The sequence below is a fragment of the Onthophagus taurus genome, chromosome 2 (genome assembly GCF_036711975.1).
Source record: "Onthophagus taurus isolate NC chromosome 2, IU_Otau_3.0, whole genome shotgun sequence".
NCBI classification, from domain to species: Eukaryota; Metazoa; Arthropoda; class Insecta; order Coleoptera; family Scarabaeidae; genus Onthophagus; species Onthophagus taurus.
The window spans coordinates 7108591-7136118 of record NC_091967.1 but is presented as its reverse complement, the minus strand read 5'-3'; the positions used below and the strand labels follow the sequence as shown (position 1 = coordinate 7136118).

At 33.3% G+C, this 27528-nt stretch overlaps 2 protein-coding genes across 7 annotated transcripts; one reads left to right on the top strand and one right to left on the bottom strand.

The window, feature by feature from the left end:
* The first annotated feature begins 1027 nt into the window (after positions 1-1027).
* LOC111427326 (cilia-and flagella-associated protein 96-like) lies at positions 1028-2389 on the top strand. Its single transcript, XM_023062421.2, has 5 exons — positions 1028-1256; positions 1316-1454; positions 1510-1740; positions 1802-2024; positions 2079-2389. The coding sequence occupies exons 1-5, from the start codon at positions 1142-1144 to the stop codon at positions 2331-2333; spliced, it is 963 nt and encodes a 320-aa protein (XP_022918189.1). The 5' UTR covers positions 1028-1141; the 3' UTR covers positions 2334-2389.
* LOC111427325 (uncharacterized) lies at positions 2347-25725 on the bottom strand. Of its 6 annotated transcripts, none has more exons than XM_071194018.1 (14): positions 25647-25705; positions 20420-20482; positions 19498-19699; positions 18154-18318; positions 15789-16799; positions 15565-15684; positions 15371-15415; positions 7839-7929; positions 7602-7784; positions 6688-6888; positions 6416-6633; positions 5995-6364; positions 3173-5899; positions 2347-3062 (listed from the first exon to the last, which is right to left on the bottom strand). In XM_071194018.1, the coding sequence occupies exons 3-14, from the start codon at positions 19576-19578 to the stop codon at positions 2743-2745; spliced, it is 5532 nt and encodes a 1843-aa protein (XP_071050119.1). In that variant the 5' UTR covers positions 19579-19699; positions 20420-20482; positions 25647-25705; the 3' UTR covers positions 2347-2742. The 6 variants fall into 6 exon arrangements, with proteins under 6 accessions (XP_071050119.1, XP_022918181.2, XP_022918182.2 ...); XM_023062413.2 differs by lacking the exon at positions 25647-25705 and adding an exon at positions 22770-22960; XM_023062414.2 differs by lacking the exon at positions 25647-25705 and adding an exon at positions 22770-22960 and having other exon boundaries at positions 18196-18318.
* Positions 25726-27528: the final 1803 nt, after the last annotated feature.

Sequence of the window (27528 nt, the reverse complement as noted above, 5' to 3'; positions counted from 1 at the left end):
TGCGAAACTACTAGGCACTTGCACTGTCCCACATAAAATGCAACATAGCTTAATAGTATCGGCATTGGGTAGCTTTGTAAAGAAAAAGTTATGTTTGGAAAAAGGTGACAATCCTGAATTTTGACGCACGGCTAAACCCGAATGTTTCTAGTTCTAGGTGTAGTGTTAGTTCTACTTTTCGTTCAATAAAAATATAAAACAATCTAACGCTGAATAACAATTAAAACTGGAACTAACACTAGACCTAGATCTAGAAACATTCGGATTTAGCCGCACGTCTCTCAAGACGGCTAAACCCGAATGATTCTAGTTCTAGGTCTTGTGTTAGTTCTAGTCATAGTGCTAGTGCAAAACTAAAACTAAGACTAGACCTAGAACTAGAAAGTCTGAAGACGCATGGCTAAACCCGAAACTTTCTAGTTCTAGGTCTAGTGTTAAGCCGTGTGTCCACTACCAAGTTTTCTTGCGGAAGTTGCTTCCAGAAGTGACTCCCAGAAGTTTTTGTCGTGTAAAGACGTATGTTTTTGTCGTGTTTACACGACAAAAACTTCTGGAAGTCACTTCTGGAAGCAACTTCCGCAAGAAAACTTGGTAGTGGACACACGGCTTTAGGTAACCCAAAATGTTTGTAGATATCTATCACAGTAGAGACATCTCACGTCGACGCTTCTGATGTATGTGTTCCTAAATTATATAGGTTTTTGTAAAAATTTCAATAGGTGTCACTACTTTCCCTGAGAATATGAATTGTTGTAATTAATTTTCTTAAGTCTATTTTGTTAATCAATTAACAGAGATGAAGACTCTGAACCGATTAAGAATTTATCTTAAAATAACATCGCGAAATTTTCTGGAAGTTATACACTTTTATCTTTACGTTTAATATCAATTTATTACAATATAAGAAAAGGTTTTGCATTAGTGCAAATGTAAAAGATAATATTGGGCTTCAAGCTCTTCTGTTTTGTATACACAACATTTCATAAATATTAAGTGAGAAATCTTAGTATGTTTGCATCAAATATTTCTTTCAAATTATGTTTTACAAAGTCACATCTAACCTTTAAGTTTAATACTTAAAATTTAATATATTTTTTTTGATTTTTGTTGGTTGTGTAAATCAAAATTAAACTTTTTTACAATGCCGATAATATTCGATGATACCAATTTGGGGGCGGCTTTTGGAAAACCCGACTTGGAAAGGATTGGAGTATTCATTGATGATGGTCACTTGTCTGTTAAATATGCGGCTCAAGGTATCAAACAAAGTTAATGAATTATAAAAGTATATATACGTATATATTTAATTTTATAGGCGCAAATTATTTCAAGGGAAAAAATATGTACCCTGGCGGTAGAAAGCTTAAGAATGGTACTACCCACGGTTATTTTGACACCGAGTTTAGGCGGATATACGAAGGCGAAGGAGTTAATTGGCAGAAGAAAAAAGAAAAGTATAAAATTAGTTACAAAGAGGAACAAATTAATGAAATTATTTTCTTCTTATAGAGGCGGTAAACCACAAAAAACTCTCATCTTTGCTCCTGTAGGCCCTGCAAAATTGCATTCAACTCCTAACGATTATTTTGGATGTTTCACGAAGGGAGCTGAATATTTTAGTGGCGTCGAAAAACCAAAACCAAAGTATGTCCACGAGAAAGGTAATTTTACTACGAGACCTGGAAAAAAAGGAGGATTTGGTTATGCAGATATATGCTTATCTAAATATCCAGAACACGTGTACGTTTTTGTACTAATATATTAATATTTTACTTAATAAATATACGCTCCCTTTTTTTAGGCCAGACCCATACACTCCAAAACCTAAAAAGGAAAAGAAAGATAAAACAGGAAAAAAAGGTCCATCTCCGCCTTTGATTTTAAAGATACAGCCAAAACCTTATTTCGACCCAAATCCTTTTGTGGATCCATCCGGAAAAATTGGACCTACATATGTCAAACCAAAAGAGAAAATAATACCATTCAGAAGTAATTGCTGGATGCCGAACGGACCATCGAAATGGGTAATAATCAATACCGTTCTAATTACTATTTTAATAACACTACTTTTTTTATAGCAAGGTGGTATGCATGCAGGTTGCTTTAGCCCATTCCCTGAATGGATAGCGCCGAAAAAAGATAAAAAACAACCGAAGAGACGCAAACAAGCTCCTGAAGTATTTGTATTTTATCCTCAGTCTATGGCGTTAAAGACGATGTATACAACACCAATAATACCAAAACACATGGATATAAATATTTGTCAGGATAATTATCACACTTACGAAGCTACTTACGTAAAACATTTACTCGATAATAATATTGTTTTGTAATAAAACGAAAATGTTGGTTATAGTTTTACGAATAAATTTATTTGTAATAACCAGCACTACAGTTTACAATCATCAAATAATGATACACTCGAAAACACAAAAAGTCACTGATAGTAAGTAGAATATGTGCAAGAAGTTTTTTAACAAGAAAAATAAAAATAGAAATTAGTAGAGCATATATACATAATAAGTTATCTTACTAAAAAATCAAAGAAAACGAAAAACATCTCGCATCTGTCGATCCAGAATCTGGATCCAGTCGAAATAGTTCGTAGGCAAACGGTGAATAGTAAACCTTCAAATATTTACACAAAACAAATAAACGAAGAAAACATCATCTTTTTTTATTAGTAGTGTCTTAAAATTTAAGCAATTGTAATAATATATTATGTTACAATTCGTATTGATCTTAAAAATCGGTAAATGGCGATCTGGGTTTATCGAAAGTTACCGGTTTATAAAAATCCCTTATTTCACCCCATCCCCGTGGTGCGGTATTATAATTTTGAAGGGAACCTACATCCAATTTTGGGGTGGATGATGGTAAAACTTGAGAGTAATCTTGATAGCCATAACTTTGTTGAGAAGAATAACTTGGTTGAGGTGGATAACTTGATAACGGAGTTGATGTTTCTTTAGGGATAAAAACCGGTGGTGTTGTTGCTGCTGCTGCTTTAAAACTTGGAGATGGAGGAGTTTTAGTCATCGTTCTTGGAAGAGTGCTTGAGCCTAAAAAAATTTTTTTTACAATTTAACAAAATTAAACAAAATAATACATAGTACGTAATAATACATAATACACAAAACATCACTTAAAATAAAGCAACATTTATTCTTGCCTTCAATATATGCTTGATTGGCATAACAAGCTTGTTCGGAAAAAGCAGCAAAAGCAGAGGAAGTTTCTTGCGTTTCATATTTTCTAAAAGAACTATTTTCTGCATGGTTAAAACTTTGTTTTTTATCAGGGTAAAAATGTTTAGTTTCCACGTTTGTATTAGCAATATAGAATAAATTGTCAAAATCTTTTTCGGCTTGTTGCAAATATTGCTGTTCTTGCACTGCCGGTGAAGTATAATATTTAGAAACATCAGTTTGCGAAGATGAATGGTCGATGGAAGCTCTTCGCGAAGAATTTAATTTCTCCACTACATCAGGAAGTGGATCTCTAATTTGTTTAACTCTTAAAGCAGGCATAGCTGATTTTTCAAAATTTTTAATCAACGACTTAACAGGAATTTTCTTGTACTCATCTTCGTCTTCTTGAGATCCCACATTTTCTTGATACGAATACTCAACTGATTTTAATTTCGATTGTTGATCATTAATACATTTAATATAATCACCATTAGTGATGTGTTGGCCATTAGTAGGCAATTTCGCTTGTGGTTTATGAATAAATTGTTCTTTACTCGTCGAAAATTGTTGAATATTAAATTGATTTTGTTGCTGATACTTTTCCCTTTCAATCTTTTCTACGTTCTTCTCTTGAATTCCGTACGCGTAATTCTGTGGAGGCAAAATTTCAATTGATATTTTTGGCGGTAACTCAACCTCTTGATAAATTTGATCATCGTTTAATTTTGTGTAACATTTCACATTCGACGTGAAAGACGGTACGATAATTTCTTCTTGAATCGTTTGATAATCAACTTCGTATTCTCGTTCTCTTTGATAATAAATCTTTTCAACTTCCTCATTTTCACTAATATTAATTGTTTGAACTTGAGCAACTTCATTGGTGGAATATTGAGACGACATTGATTCATTAATATTTTGCACATTTCGAATTTCCGCGGGTACCATATAAGTTGATTGTTGATGAGCTTTTCCTTTTTTCATTCTGGATGATTGACGAAGATCAACTGCTTTTTTAAATTCCTCATTAATGTTTAGTTGCCCAAATAATGGACGAGCCCCAATAATTGTTTCTGGAGGTTTTTTGTATTTTGGTTTTTCAACTGGAGGTGGAATTTTTTTCTTCGGGGGACTTTCTTCCTTCTTTAATGGAGTTTCCACCATCTTTAAAGGACTTTCTTCTTTCTTTAGTGATACATCTCTAATTTCTTTTTGTTTTTCATTATTTCCATAAGAAGTGCTTGTTTGATAAGACGAAGACGACGAAACTTGCGAAGTACTATACCCTCTAATTTGTATTTGATCGTTCGAGGCTTCAAAAGTTTGCATTTTCATATCGTTTTCTTTCAGTTCTTGTTTAGTTTTGTATCCGCTATCTTCTTTAATAACTTCCGAAGCTTCTTTAATTTCCGTTTTGCGAGCTTGTTCAATTTTCCCACCTTCTGCAACTTCTTTCAAAACTTCGCTTCTTACCAAAGTCTCTTCTCTCGCTTTCCGATTATCTTCGTTTATTTCTTCAACTTTGATTTCTTCTTGTACTTGTTTATCGTTATCCACACCACTCCGTGTAATTTTCATTTTATCTAAAATCTTTTTAACCTCATTATCATCATCGAGTTGTGAAGTTTTTATTGGGAGTGGATACTTAGACACCATGTCATCGGCATCTTTATAAGCGTTTTTGATTTCTTTCATTTCTGAGAAGCATTCTTTTTGGGAATCGATTAATTTTCTTGTTTCTGGATCGGCGATATGCATTTTGGTCATATCTTTAGGTGGGGTTGGATCTTTTATAACTGGTTGGGGTTCAGGTTCTGGTTCTGGTTCTTCAGGAGGAACCGGTTCTGGGGATTTTGGAATAAACACTTTAAACGGCGAAACGCTTCTAGCGTTAAAATGACCTTGACTTTCAAATATTTCCGATTGCAATGATCGAATTGAATTTGAAGTGGTTTCAGTGAAAACATGCTCAGCTACTTTAAAGTCAGTATCGGCTACGGCAAAATTAAATTCGGCTTTTTCCATTTCTTCCTCTTTTTTCGGCAAAGGATTGCTTGGTAAACTATACTTTTTGTTTAAGTTAATAGGGGCGTATGCTTTCTTTGGAGTGAAAAATGGTTTGTAATTAGGATCTGGTACAAATGAATCTTCCTTTTTTGAATAATCTGGTATTGTGGGAAATGGAATCTCCATAAGATCTTTGATCTCATTTTGCTTACTTTTAGGAGTTACGTTTTCAACAACTTTTTCCACGTTTTTAATTTCCAATATTGTTTTGCTCTCCTCGATATTTTCCTCAATATCAATTTTAGTCTGTTGTTCCAATCTAGGACTAAAGCGAAGTTTTTTTACATCATCCTCAATTAAATCAGGATTTAATTTTACATCCGCTATCTTTGGAAACGGCGAAACTGGTCGATTTGGATCAACAAATTTTGCAGTTTTAAAGGACTCAACGTCTTTTTGCACAACTTCGGGTTCGGTGGTAACATCTGGTATGCTTGGAAAAGGGGAAGGCGATCGAGGACGAGGGGGTGGATCGGGAATGGGATCCTCCACCTTTCTTATTGGGGTTACAGGTCTTATTATGTTTGATTTCGTTTCGGCTAAAATTTCTGGGGTGGAACTAACATCTGGTATGTTTGGATATGGCGATGGACTTCTTCTTGGTTCCGGTTCTGGTATCGGCACAATAATAGGTACACTACCTAATAAGCATAAGCAGAAGCGAAAGCGATTAGTTAATCAAGCTTAAATTTATTTAGATAAAAAATGGTGGTTTAGATGAACGCTTTTAACTTACTATATTGAGGTTGCTGCGACGACTTAGAATTCCAAGCTTGTGGATGTTTGGGTTTGTACACGTCAACGTTACTCATACCCTTTTGCAAGTTATCAACAATCCTATTGATACTTGTGCTATTGTAAGCTGGATTGTGGGCGAAAACTTTTTCGGGTTGCATCCCATATCCATTCGATGGAGAAGCTCTCCATGTCGACAATGAATCTCTTCTCAAAGCTTGTTCGTAGGAATCCACAACTGGAGCTACATAGTTTCCTTTGTTGGGCCAAGCTGGTGCTAGATTTTCAAAAGCTGCTTCAACGGATCCAGTTTCCAAAGCTGCATCCCAAGGTGATTTTACAAGCTTTAACTTTGGTCTCGTAAATCGCTCCTAGAAAATACAAAAATTAAAACTTATTATTTTAAAATGTTTATTTCATACTTGGATTTCGTCTAATTTTTGATTGTGTTGCATCCTTTGCGTAGTTTCTGGCAAATAACCCGGGGTTGGTAAATTTAATGGAGCAATTGGCGGAAGAACCGTAACAGGTGATGGGGCGATATCCGGAATACTGTTTTCTTTTTCCTTCTCACCGTTCGTATCACCACCAACAATCCACTTTTCAGATCTTTTACGACGTTTAGCAAAAAGCTCTGCTCCTATTTCACAAAAAAACATTAAAATCATTCAAACTAGAATCTTTTTAATAATACCTTTTCCTTTCGGCGAATTTAAATCTTTAACGATTTCTAAACAAACGTCCGGAGATAGAGCAGATTCGATATCGTATCCTTGTCTTCTTAACGACTGTATATCATGAACTTGACCATGGGGGTTCATAACCAGCCTTAGAGGCGATTTACTACGCGTTGTATCTCTGACGCTATCCCCATTTTGTGTTCCATTTGCTTGGCCTGAAAAAAATTTGAGGAAATTAATTTAGGATAAATTTAATCAAGTATTTATTTGGAATTTATTTTCTAGAACACGATGCCACATATCTATCTAACGTAGGTTGCCAAATATTTAATGCCGATAAGGATGGGTATGGGAAAAATCCCGTGCCCTTTTAAAAACAGATCGTTCGATACATTAACTGTAACAAAAATAATTATAACACAAGAAGGAAAATACGTCATACACATAATTGACGGTTACTGATACTCAGACGTCACATAATTTCAACAGCGTACGCTCAAACCTGATACCCCTCGAGTGCCAACTAAATCTATTAATAAATATTTATATCTTCGGAAATTGCGAGGGCGTATAGACTCTCTTCTGACACCTTAATAGCAATCTCTTGTCAATGGTATATCTAAAACCTCGAGCTCAACGATTCGAAACGCATCTGTTAGCGCAAAGCGTAGCACATTATCTGCGTGTATTTTTGGCTGCACTGGGAGTCCTAACTTGCGCAACTTGTCGATAGTCGTGGCACATGGCCAAAGCCGAAGATCGTAGCCGTTTTGTTCTTTTGCTTCCGGAGCTCGAAAATAGAGGCTAAATCGCGCTTATTTACAAATAGTCGTTTTGGGACGTTTTGGCATCAGCTTAGAAAATAAGTTGTCGTTGGTGTCGAGAGAAACTTTTCACCACAAACAATAAAAACAATTAAATTTATTACCTTCACCTTCATGTACCCATTTCACGGATCTCTTCTTCCTATTAACATACATCGATTGTCCTTTACTGGTTTTGTTACTGATATCGCTCAACGAACTGGATATACGTTTAGCAAGTTCAACTTGTTCTTCCATCGTCGGATGTAATCCTTTAGCGTAGAAAGACGACGAGGCAAACACTTTCTCTGTGGGTAAATATCGACATAAATTTACGGAAATAAGTATCAAGATCAACTTACTTGTTGATTGAGGTTGTATTTGAGGAGCATCATCTGCAGGAGTAAACAACTTCTCCAAACTAATTGCCGGACGAGGTCCTTGGTTTTCATCCTAAAAGATAAACAAGAAAATGGGTTAACTACCTCATTAAACGAAGAGTGACTTCGATGATGTAAATAAAAACAAAAATAGTTTTAACTAATTTAAATATAAAACTTTAGAATGATAAAAATTTATACCGAAAGTAATGGATTAAAGAAACATAAAATCTGATCTCAAATTGTGATTATGAAAGTCAACCTTACATTATCCAAATTAAGGGTTTCTTTTGAACAGTTTTGTTCAGATCATTTTAAAAAATTGACGTTGTGATGACAACTCTTAAAGCAGAAGACGAAATCTTTCTTGCATTATGATCTTTTTGGTAAGAATTTTGAAACGGAGATTTGGAAAATAAAACCAAAACAGGTGTCTACTTGATGTGTATGACCAGACACCTAGAGTCACGGAACAAAGAATAACGAGAAATAAAACTTCTCGAATAGCAGTTAGTTCTATGCTTTGAAAGTTTTTGCCAAACTATCGGAACATCAAAAAGTAGACCCTTACACTTACATAGTTTGGATATTCCATTTTGTCCACTCACATAGCATTTCCTCATAATTGTGACACATAATATGAGGACCGGACTTGTCGTGCCGATCTATATGAGACGAAAGGTGGAGTGAACATGTTCCTAAATTTTTCAAATCAAAAAGTCATAACCAAAGGAATGAGAAACCTTGTATGATGAGAAAGCTTGTAGAGGTGAATTTTACGAGTAATATTAGTGAGCCATAGGATCGCCGTTATCAGCACCGAATGCTCATTTTTAAATGGAACTATTCGTAGAAGCTGATTTAGAAACCAGTCTTTGAAAATCAAAGTTTGTGAAACCAGTTAAACATAGTGACCAAGTTCAAGAATGCTCAACTCAAACAGGATCTGTACATCCAATGTGGAACAAAATGTATTCTTCTAACTTACTTATTTTATTAAATACTTATTTAATCACATCACTCTTTTCAAAAAGGTCCAGGAAATTATACGGTAGGAAAAATTTAAAGAGTTAAAACGTCGAATGTTCCAACAAGAAGAAGCCACAGACAACAGATTTTGTCCCTTTGCTTCAGGAACACATTTTCTGGACATGGGACAGCTAGTAAGATAGGGAGTCAAAGGATTCCTTTAAAAGAGTGTAGTCGTATACCACATAAAATAGATTTGCACAACACATCAATAGTTGCTATGAAGTTACCAAAAGATGACCACAGAGGTTTATTGCCATAAGAGCAATAGAGAAAAGTCTTGCATTTCTTGGTAGATCGGAAACTGCTTTTATCTTCTCATCTTCTACTCCGTCTTTATGCTGTGATTTTTTAACTTATTTTTAAGTCAAATACATTAACTTAAAAGTTTATTAATATACAGTAAATTATTAAAGCAACCAAAACTGTGGAACAATATTAATTATTCTATTAATTTTATGTATCAAGATTAACAATTATTTTAATCCATGAATCAATTCAAATATGTGCCAACTTAATATTATTAACTTCTATTTTGACAAAAAACATAATTTATTCATTACTAACCCATTCTACGAAACCTAATGTGTCACGTAAATTCAGTCCAATTTAACCACCTGTTCGAAAACATCGTGCCAAATTAAACTTACCGCAAAATGTACATGTTTTCCATTTTTTCTTTTATCTTTTTGATCCTCACTCGATTCATGGATCACTGGAATAATTCTCTCATTGTTCTTGGAATACTCATTTTTTACTGAACGAATCTCACCGCCTAAGAACATGTTTTCTTAAAGAAAAATTTAAATACTTTCTTTGGGGCTTTGGAAATTTAGTCGTCGTTTAACGAAGGGTTCGATCGATTGGAATGTGAGTTGGGCCGCGTGTTCCGAACTTAACTAATAATGAAAAACACGGATTCATGCGTAGCTCGTACCCGAAACTAGACCAGCGGTTTTCAAGTTGATTTCCGTACGCCAATCTCGTGTAGTTACTACATCCGTTTATTTTTAGAGATTTTGTTTGAAAATCTTCGTCGAATGTAACGCGCAGTTTAGTAATCGTTTCGATTAGAATTTACCTATTGGTTGTAACATTAATGAAAACGAGTAGAATAATATCAAGAAGTTGCTTCAATTTTTTTGATGAAGATTTATTTAAATATCTAAATCTCGTGCCATAAAAAATTTAAGTTCCTTCAATTTATTATTTTAAAAACAACATCCGTAACGATAATTTATTATTCTAATATCTCGATTTATAAACAGGCTATAACGAAGAAAAATTTACAAAACGCAACCTTGAATACCCACTAAAAAATACTTTTCGAACCAATTTTTTTTAAATCAATGTGGGAAGTTGGCTTTATGCCAACATAGAAAGCGTGAAATTAAAAGAATATTCTCAGGGAATATTTACTTTAGAGAACCAACGCTAAACTGAACGAATGAGATAAGAATCTAAAATGCTTTACGTTGAAATCAAATTTTAAATATTTAGACTATGAATCTAGACACAAAACGGTTTCAAGTGAAAGAATTTACCACCTGAAAATGTGTTAAAATAGTTTTTGCCTCATTCAATTTTGATAAATGTTATTTTTTGGTAATTGATGAACATAATTAAGAGATAACTTAAACATGTCCTAAAGAAATCTTAAAGAAAACTTAAGGATAACCATGTTATCCTCAAGTGATATATTGACCACATATTTTGCTGTCCATGAATATATTGAGATAAACCGAGGTGGTGTTAATGTCTACGGTATTTATAACAGAGACGAATATCTTTAAGACGACACAAATAGATCACGACCCGTGTCTCAATTAAACAGAATTTTACGAGGTGTTGTATTACGTCTACGTTTAAACGAACATTTAAAATGATGTTAAACGCATTTCATAACATGTAAGTCGTATTTATGATTTTAATGTTGCTGTTTGATCACCGCGTTTAAGGAATCTTCAAACAAAATCTTTCATCGTCGAAATAATTTCTTTACTTACCCCAACTTTAAAAACACGTTTCGTTAGGTTAGTTAAAAATTCTCTTTTTCCTGGATCATTTCGATCAGATGGTTTAAATCCTCGATTTCTATCCACTACGTCCGAACTACTACATCGTCTTAATCCAAAATTTGTAGTCGGAGTACTCCAGTGACTTGGTGTTGATGGCGCAGAAATATGATACCCACTGTTGCTCCTATTTAATGGAAAGAATGGTTTTGGTGCTTGTTGAGTTGTCGTTGATTTGGATCTCGCGTAATTAGGAGGAATGGGTCTCATTATGCCCAACTTTTAATCACTACATAAAGAGTCGTAAGATAACAAACATATTCTGGTCTAAAATATGCGGTAATGACGTACATAACTAATATTAAGTGCGTAATCTGATGTTTTTCAGTGTTAACAAATAACTTGTTCGACGTTGCATAGTCTTGGAGTATTTCTGCCAAGGTTTTTAAATAAGAAATAGAAACAGACAGAGTGATATACGTTCTTTCTGACCTATATAAAACGATATATCGTTCATTAAGATTTTAATAAGTTAAAAAAGCTTAAAAAACAACTAATTCATTAAATCCCTTTTCATTTATAGATTCTATATTTAAGTTTAGCTTTTAATTCAAGCTGCATTTAGAGATACGTTAAATCGAAATGCATTACATGTCAAAGTAACCGATGTAAACAGACCGGCAAAAGTACTGAAATTCGTTTGAAGTCTTAAACTAAAATCCCGGTTTTCGTGTAAATAAACCAAACTATTTTTTGGACGTAAATCACACATTAGCGGAAACATGAAATGTCGGTTGCATCCGTTTTAATTCCCAAGAAACACCAGCTTACGAACGAAAGAAAAAAAGAGCGTCAATACCGCATATAAGCAAACATCATCAACTCAATAGACCAAACATACGTCTGAGTTAAGAATCCGATGACGATAAACAGCTTCAGAAGCAAGGACACATGTATAATGTAATATTACACTTTTGAACACAATTAAACACACAAAAAATCGAAAAGCACCGGACACGTTTAAATTACAACTGGACGATGCGTCGCGTTAAAAGTTATGATCCGGTTGCGAAGCTGCTCGGTCGATCTCGTAGATAAGAAGAGGTGAAAAATTGATAACGTTGCCGCGATGTTTGGCATGGAATCGGCAACAAAGTCTCGAACCCCAGAAATAATTCGCTCTCTGGGCCGATTTGGCAACGGGCTGGAAGTGTTCCAAAAATAGACGCTGAATTTATCAGCGATTGACGTCAGGTAATTGTTTTCATCTCTCTGTACAGAAAACAGATGAGCGCGCCGCCGTCGCTGATTACTGCAGACGCCCTCTACTTTTGGCACCGGTTAAAACGAATTTGTCCACTGCCAAAAAGTTCGGTACGAAAGCTTGGACCAGCTCGGATTGTTAGGTATTAGTTCTTGTCTTACAAACTATAATCTAGGATTTATTTAGCAATATTTGCGAAATATTTATGTGTTGGCATAAAACAAGTTTCATATTTACCTTAAAATTCCATTACAAATTTAAAATTCATAATATGTACAATAATTATTAAATCAAATAAGTTTCTATCTTTAAAATTGGCATAATTATAAGTTACATCGTATCATGTGGTGGTCAAGTAGATTAATAATAAGAAATACAATGTGACTGATTTAGGGTATTCAGAATATCATCCAACAGCAGCTGCTTATACACCTACACCTCAAAATAACATATTTATACATAATGTAATGTTTAGGGGTGAATAGAACACCCCCAAAGAAGAGGAATTGATATTGTTTGCCAGCACCGCTTGAAGCCAAGGCTCAGTGATTAAGATATCAACCTGAAACTAGTCATCATATTGCGGCGTCTTGGCCGGAAGGGGCAACAAGATCTTGTATCTAATTAAGCCGAGGTCGCTTGCGGCCAAGGCTCAGGGAATAAGATGATATCAATCTGAAACTGGTTATTATATTATAGCCCCTCGGCTTTATTAGTTAAAGTTATAGATCTTTCAACCAATGAAGCCGAGACTCAGGGTTTAAGATTATATCAATCTGAAAGTTGTTATCATATTCTGGTGCCTCGGCTGCAAGAAGTCTCGGCTTTATCGGGTAAAGTTTTAGATCTATCAACAAACTAAGCCGAGGTCACTTGCGGCCGAGGCTCAGAGAACAAGACGATACCAATCTGAAATTAGTCAATATATTATGGCAACAATATATTGACAACAAATATAGAACTAACTATAAAATATAGACAACAAAACTGAATAAACCTCCACAATGAACTTCGAAAATTATGAAAAATTAATCTCACCAAGTTTTATTTTCCGAGGTGATTGACAGCCGTAAACAAAACTAACCTTACCCAATATTTTTTTCCGGGATGATTGACAGGCAGAAACAAAACTGACCTATCCTAACATTTCTTCACGCTATAATTGCGGTTTCTTCACGCTATAATTGGGGTACAAAAGAAAACCGACATTCCTTCACGCTATAATTAGGGTTCAAAAGAAAACCGACATTCCTTCACGCTATAATTGGTGTTTCAAAACAAAACTGATCTATGATAACATTTCTTCACGCTATAATTGCGGTTTCTTCATGCTATAATTGGGGTACAAAAGAAATCGACATTCCTTCACGCTATAATTGGGGTTCAAAAGAAAACCGACATACCTTCACGCTATAATTGGTGTTTCAAAACAAAACTGACCTATGATAACATTTCTTCACGCTATAATTGTGGATTCTTCACGCTATAATTGTGGATTCTTCACGCTATAATTGGGGTACAAAAGAAAACGGACATTCCTTCACGCTATAATTGGGGTTCAAAAGAAAACCGACATTCCTTCACGCTATAATTGGTGTTTCAAAACAAAACTGACCTATGATAACATTTCTTCACGCTATAATTGTGGATTCTTCACGCTATAATTGGGGTACAAAAGAAAACGGACATTCCTTCACGCTATAATTGGGGTTCAAAAGAAAACCGACATTCCTTCACGCTATAATTGGTGTTTCAAAACAAAACTGACCTATGATAACATTTCTTCACGCTATAATTGTGGATTCTTCACGCTATAATTGGGGTACAAAAGAAAACGGACATTCCTTCACGCTATAATTGGGGTTCAAAAGAAAACCGACATTCCTTCACGCTATAATTGGTGTTTCAAAACAAAACTGACCTATCCTAAGATTTCTTCACGCTATGATTGGGTTACAAAAGAAAACCGACATTCCTTCACGCTATAATTGGTGGTTCAAAACAAAACTGACCTATCCTAACATTTCTTCACGCTATAATTGCGGTTTCTTCACGCTATAATTAGGGTTCAAAAGAAAACCGACATTCCTTCGCGCTATAATTGGTGTTTCAAAACAAAACTGACCTATGATAACATTTCTTCACGCTATAATTGCGGTTTCTTCACGCTATAATTGGGGTACAAAAGAAATCGACATTCCTTCACGCTATAATTGGGGTTCAAAAGAAAACCGACATTCCTTCATGCTATAATTGGTGTTTCAAAACAAAACTGACCTATCCCAAGATTTCTTCACGCTATAATTGGGGTACAAAAGAAAACCGACATTTCTTCACGCTATAATTTGGGATTCAAAAGAAAAGTGACCTACCCTAACATTACCCAATATTTTTTCTAGAGTTGATTGACATTTGTAAACAAAACTAACCTAACTCAAATTTTCTTTTCTGGAAGTGCTCATTTTCTTCAATCTTACTATGTTAAAACATATTCTTTGATATTTTGCTGGAACTGCGCAGAACAGGTAAAATAAATTATATTCATCGACTTAAAAACATTATTTTTCATCATAATGGTAATATGTATATGGTTATCACTGTGGCAATGCTAACTTTCGTTAATTATGAATTTTTAATTATAATACTCCATCTTTGGTAATGGAGAGTGGTAATACTTTATTATTTTCGCAAATTTTTCAGTTTTTGCCGATAGGATGAAAACACAAGACGATAGCTGTTTGAAGTATTCGGCATTAGCAGTTTCCCGAAAAACGAGATCATGACATGTAAGCTACGTTTAATTTCGGAGATAGCTTATGCGGACAACGAATTTGGGACATATAAATATTAATTGAAAATAACTCTATAGATTTGATATAAGCGTACCGGATTCGATTGATTTATAATTTATATTAAAAGAATGTGTATATTTGTATTGCAATCAATTACACGACACATCCGGTTTAGGTTTCGTAGAAATATTTTTCGTGTACTTAGACGTGATTATTATTGTTCTGCAAAACTTATATTAGCCTGTTTATTCGAATTTGACCTCCAAACGAATTTCCTTCCACCACCACCACGATCCCAGTAACAAGTTTACGACTATTTTACACAGCCACAATTCAAGTTTATGAGTGTAACGCAAAGAAACTGCGTAAATAATCTATACTTTAATAATATAAACTTTTACGTTGTAAACTCACCTGTTCATCATCAATCTTGCCGACCTTATTCAGTTCTTGGGCAATCTGAAAATAGTAACTCGTAAAGTTTTAAGCTTAACTTATTTTTTAATGCAAATTTGTTTTTAAGCAAAACAAAAAAGTGATTTTATTCTTTTTTTTTAGTAAATTTGGTGTTTTTGTATTATGTATTATTGTTGATATGTCTTGTGTACCTGTGCGCATTTGATGAGATTCAAAATATTTTCGGGCGGCAAAGATACCGGTCTCATTTTGGATCTAGCACATTTCGTAAAGCTGAGTGTCTGCATGTCTTGGCTGCGCGGTGAGTCACACTATAACATTTTCACGTGTCGACAAACATAAAACACTATTCTAAATGTAAGCTAGAAGCAAACAACTTAACACGCCAGTAATCAAAAAACAACGAAACACCCACCTGATTTCGTAACGATTGTTGTTCTTTAAAGTTTGGCGGTACATTTCCCAGATGTTGCTCTCCTAAGGAGTCTTTAAGATCTTTATCTTTTTCGGCAAATGTGTCTAAATCCGATATAATTTCTTTTAATGAATTTTTTATTCGATCTTGTTTTATTTCAGCGTTTGAATTTGTTGTTGGTACTATTGGTTTTAGGTAATCTTCTAGGTTTAAAGGTGCTAATGGGACAACAGGTACGTATAATTCTCCGGTTGATGTTCTTAATTCAAAAGGTTCTTGATCATTTTCGTCTACTAATAAACTATTTCTTGCACTTGATTCTACATCGCTTACAACATTATCTGATGTTTCAATAACTGGAACTTCTATTGTATTGGTTTGGGGTTCAATAAAAGTGCTTCCCCCTACATTACTGCTTTCTAAAGCATTATTGGTGTCTACTTTATTGGTTTCTACAAAATTATTACTTTCTACAACATTATTCTTTTCTACAAGATTATTTTTTATTGCAAAATTATTAATTCCCACAATTTCTTCATTTTCTTTTTTTGAATTAGCATTATTTTCAACAACTTCTTCGATTTCATTAACATTATTTTCAGATTTTAATTCATCAAAAGGTTGTAATGGTTCATATTGTTTAGGAGTTACATTAGATTGTATTTCTAGAGGTCTTATTAATTCAAACGATTTATTTGTATCTTCCATAATTGGATTGATTGAATCGATAGGTTTAAACGTTGATGCTGAGGCTACTTTTTCTTCCTCCTTTTCTTTTGGTACGATGGTGTTTTCGTTAAAATCTTTCGTCTCTTCCCCCGGGGTGATACTAGTTTCAAGTTGGCCACTAGATACTAATTGCTTTGCTAATTCAAACGATTTGGGAGTTTCAATTTGTTGTAGTGGTTCAAATGGTTTAAGAGGTTCGTATTTCTTTAGTGGTTCTAAAGGTTTGTATATATCTGGTAATTCTAAAGGTGGTTTGGGTTGAGTTTCTGCCTTAGATTGGTTCTGAAATTATTATTTTTATTATGTTAATTAGTTTTGAATTGTTAATTTTGAAGCTTCAATGTTGTACATCTTGATTTGATGTGTTTTCTTGATCTTAACTTGATTGAGATTAATTTTAAAATTAATAAAAAAGAAGGAATCACACTGAAGCTTCAAAATATTATAAATTATCTTCGTAATTAGATTTAATGATAGCTATATAGAACTGTGCGCTAAAATCGCGCATTGGCAAAAGATTCTAATAACATTTTGAAGCTCAGTGTGTGGTTCTAAAGGTGTATAAATCAAAATAATAGGTATGTTAGTTTCGACAAGTTTTATTGAGAGACAATGATAAAATACAGGGGCGGGCACATGTTTTTGAACAGTGTTAACAATCCACAAAGGCAAAATCGACGTTTCGACACACTCGAGTTGGAGTTAATTCAAAGATTTTATAATCGACTAAAAGACGTTTTAAGCGCCAGTTCTATATAACTTTCATAGTAATCTAACAAAGCCGCACTAGTCGGGAAGCTAACACATGTGTAGACATTTACAATGCGCACAAATAGGGTATAAAATCTGTCTTTTACCGGTTTATCACAACGTTTATTTATTTATTTAGTTTTTAATCGGTTTATTAACTAATTTAATTAGATTTTTATCTTAATAAATGCTCCCAAAATACAAAGTATTGAGATGAGGTCGTTCAAAAAATTATTTGACCACAGCCGTATAAAAAAATACTTTAAAAAAATCTATTTAAAAAATGTGCATTTAAAAAGAAATTGGATTTCCCGATTTTGATATTTAAAAATTATTTTGAATTGTACTAAATCTTTCTACCTTCTAAATTTCTACATGTGTATTTTATAGAATTGAGCAAGCAAGTGTTAGATATTATTTACAGTTCAATAGGAATAATGTGCTGCAATACACCTAAAAGTTACTTTTACGAACATCTAAATGTTGCCCTGAATAATATTAAACCACCATGTGATTAACAATTATTTCCATCTCAAAAAATGAAATAATTCTTAATCAAACGGCGAATCCATATATTATTTTATGATAAGTACTCATCATGAATTTTTAGCAGCTTTTATAGCCATTAGCAATGAATATATTTTACAATTGATGGAATGAATGAATCATTTTTTTTTAAATTTTGCACTTATCATAAAATTTATATTATTGAACAATGACGACGGGTTAATTTGAGCAAAACGAAAAATATGGCTTTTTGATCGTTCCCTATACTTTATAGGTACGTTTCGTAATTTCGAATAACCTATTCGTCCACTTCGTATTCATATTCCCCGGTCTCCTCGAACGAGTAACTCGAGGATTTGGTTGTTTTAGACGTAGTCACCTTACGGTTTTCTGTAACGGTTTGCGAGGACTGCTTTACTACCTTCGCACTGCACTCCAAATTTTGATTCGACGATCCAGTCTCCTCTACTACCTTCGACGAATGCGTCCCATGGAAACTAGCGGAATCTTCGGCTATCTTGGTATTACCCAAATCTTTCCTCACCTATAAACAACGAAAACGTTGTACTACCGGATTCGTGTAATTACTAAATGATTTACGATATATTTGGCATGATCCGAATGTGTACGTTTCTAGAAGTCATTAACTTGTTGTGTTACGAGAATAGGTCGTGATTTACGATGACAGGTGGGTAATGGCGAAAACCGATAAATGCGGACTAGCAAATAAAACGGCACGTTTAAACGGCGAGGAGACCGCACAAATTGAAGGACCTTTTGATATTCAGGAAATTAATGCGGCTAACACTTGCGCTGGCACAGGTAGTAACAGCCAATTAAAAGGTACGTTAAACTGTCATTTCGAAATTTAGCATCCGGCAGCTCGGTGTTTGCATATTAGCTTTATTAAAGATCCTCATTTTCAAACGATACGAAATAGCTTATAAATCTTTCATGTTACTAATTATAACAGGTGACAAAATTGATACAAGTTGGTGCAAAATTTATTATACAGGGTGTAAACTTATTTTTTTTAATAAAGTATGTACTAAAAAGTGAATAATTACAAATGAAGTAAATTCTTACAGATTACATATTTTTTCTCGAGAAGCATCGTCTTCGAATTTGAATTTGAATATTTATTGTACCTGTTTAAAGAAATAAAGGCGCGACGTCCAGTCTAGAACACACACCAGCACCATCTTTTCTGATTAGACGGAAGCCTGGACTGGAACTGGCTTATGAAGTATGGGAGAGCAAAAAGGCAAGAAGAATATATGCAAATAGAAATAAGGCAGAAGCACGATATAAACTTATGGGGGAATAGCTAGTCTGATGGTCTAAGAGTATTAGATTACTAATACCGTATGGCTTGGACAACAAGATTTGGAGAAGATAATTATTAAGATAGAAATAAGTAGTATTTTTAAATGCAACACCTTATGTATTGACTCTATTCCAATAATGAAATAATAAATAAGAGTAAATTAGGCGTTTCCATACTTTTGTTCCATTCTAGACTTGTGAGAAAGACTGCGTTGTTCAAAAATAAAAATTATGAAATTTTTAAAACAGTTACTGAATATTATTGAGTTTATTTAGTTATTTCTGGAGTGTATTTTAATAAATAGACCACACATATGTAACTTGTGTCACATGATTTAAGCTATTTTATTTCGAAAATCTCGATCGAATAAATTTTATCAAAGTGCACATTACTTACTTGCGACACAGATGTTTCCGTGCTCTGCTCGACCTCTTCTTCTTTGACTATGGAGTCGCCGCCGGACGGTACTAGGGCCATATTTTCCGATTCCGCAACTGGTTGGTGCTTCTTCTGGGAAGAGCGTGGAAGTGATGGAACGGAGCCAAGTGATAAATTTTGTTCTAGACCGCCCGCGTCCTCTGATGACTTCTCGGAGAGTCTGTGATAAGAACATGCATCGGCATTAGAAATATTAAGAAATACGTGCTCGTTAGTTACCGAAATGGACGTTATAAATTGTTGGATGGCGTTCAACGAGATTGTTAATGGACGGAAGTTTCGGATCTGTGGTATTGGACTTAATGGCGTTATTAGTGATTTATTTAAAGACAAGCATTCTTTAAATTGGATAAAAATTAAAAGTTTCTATAAATAATTTAGAAATTCCAGATGTTTAAAATTCAAAGTTTAGAACTCATCTATCATCAATGTTTGTAATAAATGAACAATCGAAAATCTCATGTTTTAAACATAATCCATCAAAAAAATTTCTTTCACGCTGAACGATAATTTATAATTTTCCGGTAGGATGCACATCAGTATTAATAGGTTGAGTAATTAACAAAGTTTTAAATATAGCGTTTTTTCTCAGACATTAGCATTGGTTAAAAATACGCATAAAAATTATACAACTGTCCGTTTGGCATTTGGCCAATCGGGGCCAGAGCAACAGGCAGAAATATACGGACGAGACGTGTGTACACCGTTGAAACAAATATTGTTAAAAGTGGTTCGCATTTAAGTGTCAACGCGGATAAACCGCTAAGGGTATTGTATATTATAAACGTAATAAGATTTGACTTCGTTTTATATACAGACAATAAACAAGACATTAAATTTACCTAACTAAAACATTTACAATACAAATAAAGAAAACTACCTTTTAAAGAATCCCCATAAAATTAAAGATACCACCACGATTAAAGAAAGTTTTTTCTCGTCTCTAAAAAAAATAAAATCGAAATAGAATTAAATTTATTTCAGACTAAATTATAGTAAATAATTAAATATTAATTGGCAATCGTGAGGAGAATTTCTTTGATGATGCGGTAAAAGAAGACGAAAGTGCACGAGAAATTTAACATATCACCCATCTTGCCCAATTACCGAGGGATATGGGCCGTAAGAAGTCCAGAGTTTTTACCAAAAAATCCCCGGGCTCGGTGAGTTATTGGAGTGTCGTGTGGCGCCCGACAACCTCTTGGAACGCTTGCCATTATTATTTCGAGCAGGATGCATATTCGGAGCCGTGTTTCGTCCAGGAGGAAAAGTAAATACAGGAAGCGGTCGGCAATTTGGAACCGTCTCCTTTGAACGAACTTGAGCCGGTGGTTTATGTTCTATGTTTTTTGGCAACAGAATTTATCATAGTAAAAATAGATACGTCTTTCAGTGACGTTTCCACTAGAATCTAAAACTGTTATGCTAAACGTTTCTACATACTTTCAATAGTTAGAAACAAGTTGTTTTAAGTTTTTCAATTGAAGATAATTATTATCATCAGTACTATCACTCTAATAGCTGTATGATGGCTTCTACAGCAACAAATTCTTAAACATCAGCTGTTATTTAATAATCTCTGGGAAGAGAGCACAATATCGATAGATGTAGGTCTATGATCAACTTTCTCGTGCTTTATTAAAGACGACTTTGAGGTGTTCGATTCGAGATTCTTTTGGATATTCTAAAAACTAACATATCTTATGATACTTTAGAACCTCCAGGTCAAAATGTGATAAGTAATATAATAAGTAATAATATTAAATGGCATTACGGACAAAAAACAATTTTGTTCAAAACTTTTGTGGTTATAAACTTTTTTATCCAAATGTATTGGAATTATGAAATGAAACTTTTTGAGGTTATAGAGGATTATTTAAGCTTAGGTTATACCAAATATTAAGATTTCCAGGTGAACAATTCACTTCATATATATTTAAAAAACTAACTCGTTTGATTTGAAGTTTTGTTGAAAATGAGTTTAAAGAAAAACATTGTTTTCCCCTAAACGAGTAGGAGTTAAGAAATGAATTTTTTTAGATTATAAAAGAACGTTTGAGGTTGGGTTATGTAAACGAACTCATTTTTATATGGAACTTATAGACTAATAGACTGCAATGGCGGATACTCAATTTTCTCACAATTTTTGTATGGCACAATAACGCTTAAGAGAAAAATTCTTTAAAAACGTTTTTCTTCAAAATTGTTTTCTTTGCAGCAATTTCAATGAAGTAATTTAATTTATAGTTACGATAAAATGAATTAAAAAAGTTTTACAAAACCTGTATATACATACATTAGTATGAATAGACTCAAAGAAAGACACTGAATGTTTTAAGTTATAAATAGATTTTTATAACCATTTTATTACCTCCACTAAAAAAACTTTAGTGCCCGGTGGCGAAATCATGGATTTGTAACAATAACAAAAATGTTATTTTGTATTAAAAAAATGTTCTAATCATTTCGCCAAAATCAATTGTTCTTTCTCCAAATTCCTGATCAAAATATATTCTTGAATGAAACCTTGTACTAAATACAAACCCGATTCATTCTTCGCTACATTTCATTTGACATTTCCATCTGACATATAACGTGTTAAAAGACCGTCCATGCATAAAATAACGGACGACGACTTTGTGCCAAATTCTCTCGACTTGGAAAGTCGGGGATGTTAAACAAATATAAAAGAGTTGTCGTTTGCTCTCAATATGATAGGCGCCAATAAACCATGTCCGCCTAAATACCGGTGAAAGAATTATGTCAAGCTGTAACTGTACGCAAGTTGGTGTTCTGTCATGGTCACTGTATCTAAATTAAGACCGACCAGAAATACCATTCGCAATGTACTTCTTAATATCATTATTATGATCATGAGACATTTCCAACTTCGTCGTTTGTAAGGTACTATTTAATTCAGACACCTGTCTTTCTAAATTCTCTCCTCTTACTGCCCATTAAGTCGATTCCCTTCATTTACTAAGTTAGTTAAAACGACGTACACCGAGTTTACACAAACTAATTGTTTTAAATATAACACTACGACTCGGTTTGAATGTTTATTTGTATAAAAGAGATTCTTAGATATAGCTAAAATGTCAAGTAATAAAAATAGATGATTTAATATGAATTATGTAAGTGTAAGAAAATTTCATAATAAATTAAATTAATAGTCAAATATTTAGCTATTTTGAAAAACATATTTGAAGAAAAGTTTTTATGATACTTACCCCATCGCTATTTTTTGTGATTTATTAGTAAAAAAGCTAAGGGCGAATATCCAGATATATTGTAACCATTCCTTAATCATATTTTCACAGATTTTCACATATTTCGTTTAGGAAATATTGAGGAACAAGAATACGAACTGGACGAAAGGTTATTTAACTCCGCATTATGTCACCTGAGCCTTGCAACTCGTAGGTAGAGAATCTTGCCTTGGTTCGGAGCTCGGTCCAAATTCAGATCGGCCAAGCGCATGTCATCAAACAAAATAACAGAATTGGCATTCAATCAGGCCATAAGGGCCGTGATCGAAATGTTATTTATACGAACCGATTGGAATTGAAAATTTATAGATCGTATGATATTAAAAATTTGATTACTTAAATTTTTATTGGATGATATTTTAGTAATTAATTTGAATTCCATTGTAGGAGAACAAAACAGTACTTAAAATAATGTTCTCTGGTAACCTTCCAAAGATTGTAAAATTTATTATAAATACTTGGGCGTTATTAAAGGAAACTTTTATTAGAAATCTAGGTCAGCTTTTTCTCTTGTCGTCATTTCAACTGTTATCCGTTTTAATGTGGGTGACATCTTCATAAACGACATTCCCGAATCTGAATTCAAAAAGTTTTCTTTCAGAAATGTCTTACCTTAAATCGTTGGCATTAAACCATATTATCATGTCCAAGTATGTAAATAAGACGTTTCTAATCTTTGTACACAAGACATATTGTGGCAATACAGAAAGATGCCAACTGGTTGTGTATGCTTGATCCGTTTAGTTGTACACTAAAATTTTTATTTCTTATTTAATATCTACAATAAACAATCATCTATAAAGGTTATTGCTATATGGTCACATTTTATAAAATAGTTGGCAAGATGTTAAATCTAGAGCATTACACTTTATGATAGGAAATATTATACACGGCAGCGAATTAATCACATCTGTTACTTCCAGGCGACATCACTCATTTTAGTAATTTTAGTGTCGCCCTCGAAACGCCGCATAAATTTAACTCAAAGCACAATTAACGTTTCCCAAATGTGCGCCACCCATGGCGTCAACACGACGGACACGGTGTTCATAATTTGAAACGATGATGACGAGAAATTCGTTTCAAATAATTAATGTTGGGGTATACCACATAATTATACATGTATACACATGACATGTAATCAAAATCATTTCTTTTCGCAGGAGTATTTTAGGTATTCTATAAATGAGAAGAGTATATTTAATCGTGATCAGGAATGAATAAACAACGTCGATAACAACTTGTTATGTTACTAATTTTAATGTTCCCAATAAATAAATTCCAATTTGTTTACTCATCTTATATAACTTCTTGCAAATCCCATTGGTTTTATTTAATATCTTGCTCTCATAACATTTGATCTATAAGTAATTAGATAAACTCACAATATCTGACCTATGTAATTTTTTTCTGACAACGTTGTTAATGATCAAAATTATACGTGGCATAAAACTTAAACATCAACAGCTATTACCTGATTAAGGCATTTATGAAGAAGAGTCCACCTGAAATGAAACTTAGACGCAGAATCCCGCAAATTAGATAGAGACTCAATTAGATGAGCAAAAATAACTCTAACAATAAATAAGCTGAAACTTTGTTTATATGTATCTCTATGATATTAATAAATGTATTGAATATTCCTCCGAGTAGCTACAGAGAACGTGAATACCATTGCATAGATTCAGTTTTAAATAAATAAATTACATAATTTATTAATTCACCAACCCATTTAAATTTTGGCAAAACTTTTAACTTTGCCTGTTAATTAAGAGGAACACAGTTGTGGCAAAGAATTTTATAAAACGTATTCTCTTGGTTAATATTTGGCTCAAAAAGTTCGGAAAATCCATTCTAATTCCGTTCTCAGATGTTCCGGCCAATGGTCCTGCCAAGTTTAAAATCTGTCTGTTGTCTGTTTTGTGGCGGATGTAAAATGTTTGTTTTGGTCATATGAAACAATAAAAAACAAGATTATATTCAATTTTAAGAAAACCATTGAATGAAATTAATTATTAATTTAAATAAAAAAATGTATAATAACCAGTAATAAGTGTAGATATCAAAAGTTGTAACAAAGACCCAATTGGTAGCCAACAATTTTGATCGTAGCCATGTTGAAAATGTTGAGTAAGTACAGTGCCAAAGTAAACTATCTTTGTACTCCCTAAACAACATTTTCATTAAGTATCTATTAAGATATATCTAACAGGAAAATGATATGTTCCAGCTTTACAAGGAGACGTTGCACATTCGACGTAAATATAGATGCATAACGAACGGGGTTTATTTACTCGAAATCGGGTTCGTGATCGAATAAAACGAGTGCAAAACAGCTGCTTTATATTTAGATTAATTGTATGTAAAGCCGCGCGATTTCTCGCTATTTATTGGGAAGATCTTGTACGTTATTCCAAAAAAAAAACGAACAAGATAGTGTTACGCTAAAAGATTCTAAATACTAAATATCCAATGCCAAAAATCTCCGACAATGAGGAAACTGACAGAAATAACCCAAAACGTTCATACATCATGTGCGTTTAGCAAAAACGATTGTGTTGGACGACGTTAACGAATTAAGCATATTTGAAGTACAAGTGGTCTTAAGTTTCAAAACAAAATAGTTTTATTAATAATTTATTTATTTTTATATGCATTTCTTGATTTAAAAAGGTTATAACTCAAATTAATTAATTACTTTATTTTTTTTGTAATGCAAATCTTTTGAAAATTTTTGGGCGAAGTTTCAAAAATGCAAAAATCTGAGTCACGGAATTGTATTTGTTAGTTTTTACTTATGCAAGCGAGTTAAGGATTTGGAACACACATCTAACTTACATTAAATAGTATTTGTGGAATCTGGTGATCCTGAGCTATGTTTAAAGAGGCCGGCAGATGACTAATTCCGTCGTGGCGACTGTGATGACCGGCGTCCGTACGAAACGCACCGAATCTACGCCGGAAATCGACGAACACAAATTTTTAAAAATACCTTTTCAGCTTTTTCAGAGGTCACAGACAACGTCTTATTGTTACTACCAATAAAAACATTCGATGGTTAAAACACATAGTATCTCCTTTAAATAATTTATTTAGGTTATCCAGTTGGTTTATCCTTTCAATTTTCAAAATGGAGATACAGGGTGGGAGTATGAAATTTCCATGATTGTACATTATATAGTCTTCCGATGATGTGTCATCTAATTTACATTCTAGAAGGAGTGTGGAAGATTCTCGTCAACATAGATGTCGGCCTGAAAATCCCAGCTTTATCACAAACATTGGATAAGCCCAGTTTAGATCTCCACTTTGAATTCACATTGGAAATGACGAATTCAGTGTAACCTTCATCACAGCTATGCTGCAACACTTACCCTCTATCATCACTTTAAAAGGATGATAAAGTGACGGCCTATAGCATAGAATTATAGAAACCATATCGACTTCAATTACTCTTATTGTTGAGGATATTCAAGAATACTGATGTGGCTAAGTTGAAATCAATTTATCCTAAATGAAATCAACTTCATCCTAAACTGTGAAGTTAAGGATGTGCCATACATTAGTAATGTACTGAGTTCGATAACGTCAAAAGGGACGTGAGAGAGACCTTCAACAAATTGCAGACTTTCAGATTGGACTGCGAATGGAGCTGCTATAAAAGCAAATTATCTGCGTTTAAAAAGGAATCGAACTTTTAGAACGGATGTAAAAATGGTTGTCTAAAAAAGTTAAACGACTGCGTATCGTTCTAGGCAGCAAGATATTGTAGAAGTCAAATTTAGATAATAAAGTCTTTGAAAACATGATATCTGTCATCCAAATCTTCTCTCTGGATTTATAATCTGATCTATATCATTACTTATTTTCTGCTTCTATTAAATTAATAGTTATAAAACTTGCTGCTAATTATCTCGTCAGCTGCAACTTCAGAGGTTTAAATTATAACCTATAATTCAAAAATAATTCAAATTGGTATTGATTCCTATTTTGTCGCAAATGATTAAACATCTAATATTACCCTATAAAACGTGAAAATTTAATTTAATTTTGTAACTCCATCTCTAATAGCAAGGATTTGTTAACGTAACAACACCTTATCATTTCCTTTTGTAAACATAAAAAATCATTCGAATAATTCTAATTTTAACCACATAATGCAGAAATGAATCGTCCACTAAATGATTATCATATTCTATTAATTTAAATCTTTTAATCCATAGGACAAACTCTTTTCATAAAGTAGAAAGCTGTATTAATTGAGGGTTTCAACGTAAGATGGCAGCATCATGCTAAAATATAATAAAAGTACAAAGTATGACGACTAATAACTCAATGAGTTTTCCTTGAAATTTTCACAAAGTTTTTCGAATACTTTCAATTCAAGTATGTTATATAGAATTTTCCTACATTTTAAATGATATCAGCATAACTTTTATGCGTCGCAATAACGTTCTAAAAACATATCGTGATAGGTAACAGAAATGTTTTGGTAAATGGAAAAGTTTTAAAATTTCCTTTTTTAAGATAACACCGCATTATACCAGATTTCGCCAAATTAATCATCGAATATCGTTATTTACTATTATTGTTATGATTCGAATGCGATTTTTGTATGTTACATCCTAATTGATATTCATTGGGATTTACAACTCTTATAGAAAAGATTAGATTCAAGCAAACAAAAATATTTTCGTCCAGAATAAATGATATAGTTATA

What these genes read in the sequence shown, in the direction of transcription:
- LOC111427326 (XM_023062421.2), top strand. Translation starts at nt 1,142, where the DNA reads ATGCCGATAATATTCGATGATACCAATTTGGGGGCGGCTTTTGGAAAA. An exon ending in TGGCAGAAGAAAAAAGAAAA is followed by an intron (nt 1,455 to 1,509) that starts GTATAAAATTAG and finishes TTCTTCTTATAG; the next exon opens with AGGCGGTAAACCACAAAAAA. An exon ending in CGAACGGACCATCGAAATGG is followed by an intron (nt 2,025 to 2,078) that starts GTAATAATCAAT and finishes CTTTTTTTATAG; the next exon opens with CAAGGTGGTATGCATGCAGG.
- LOC111427325 (XM_023062413.2), bottom strand. Translation starts at nt 22,849, where the DNA reads ATGATTAAGGAATGGTTACAATATATCTGGATATTCGCCCTTAGCTTT. An exon ending in TCACAAAAAATAGCGATGGG is followed by an intron (nt 20,483 to 22,769) that starts GTAAGTATCATA and finishes TATTTTTTTTAG; the next exon opens with AGACGAGAAAAAACTTTCTT. An exon ending in AATACAACCTCAATCAACAA is followed by an intron (nt 7,785 to 7,838) that starts GTAAGTTGATCT and finishes ATTTACCCACAG; the next exon opens with AGAAAGTGTTTGCCTCGTCG.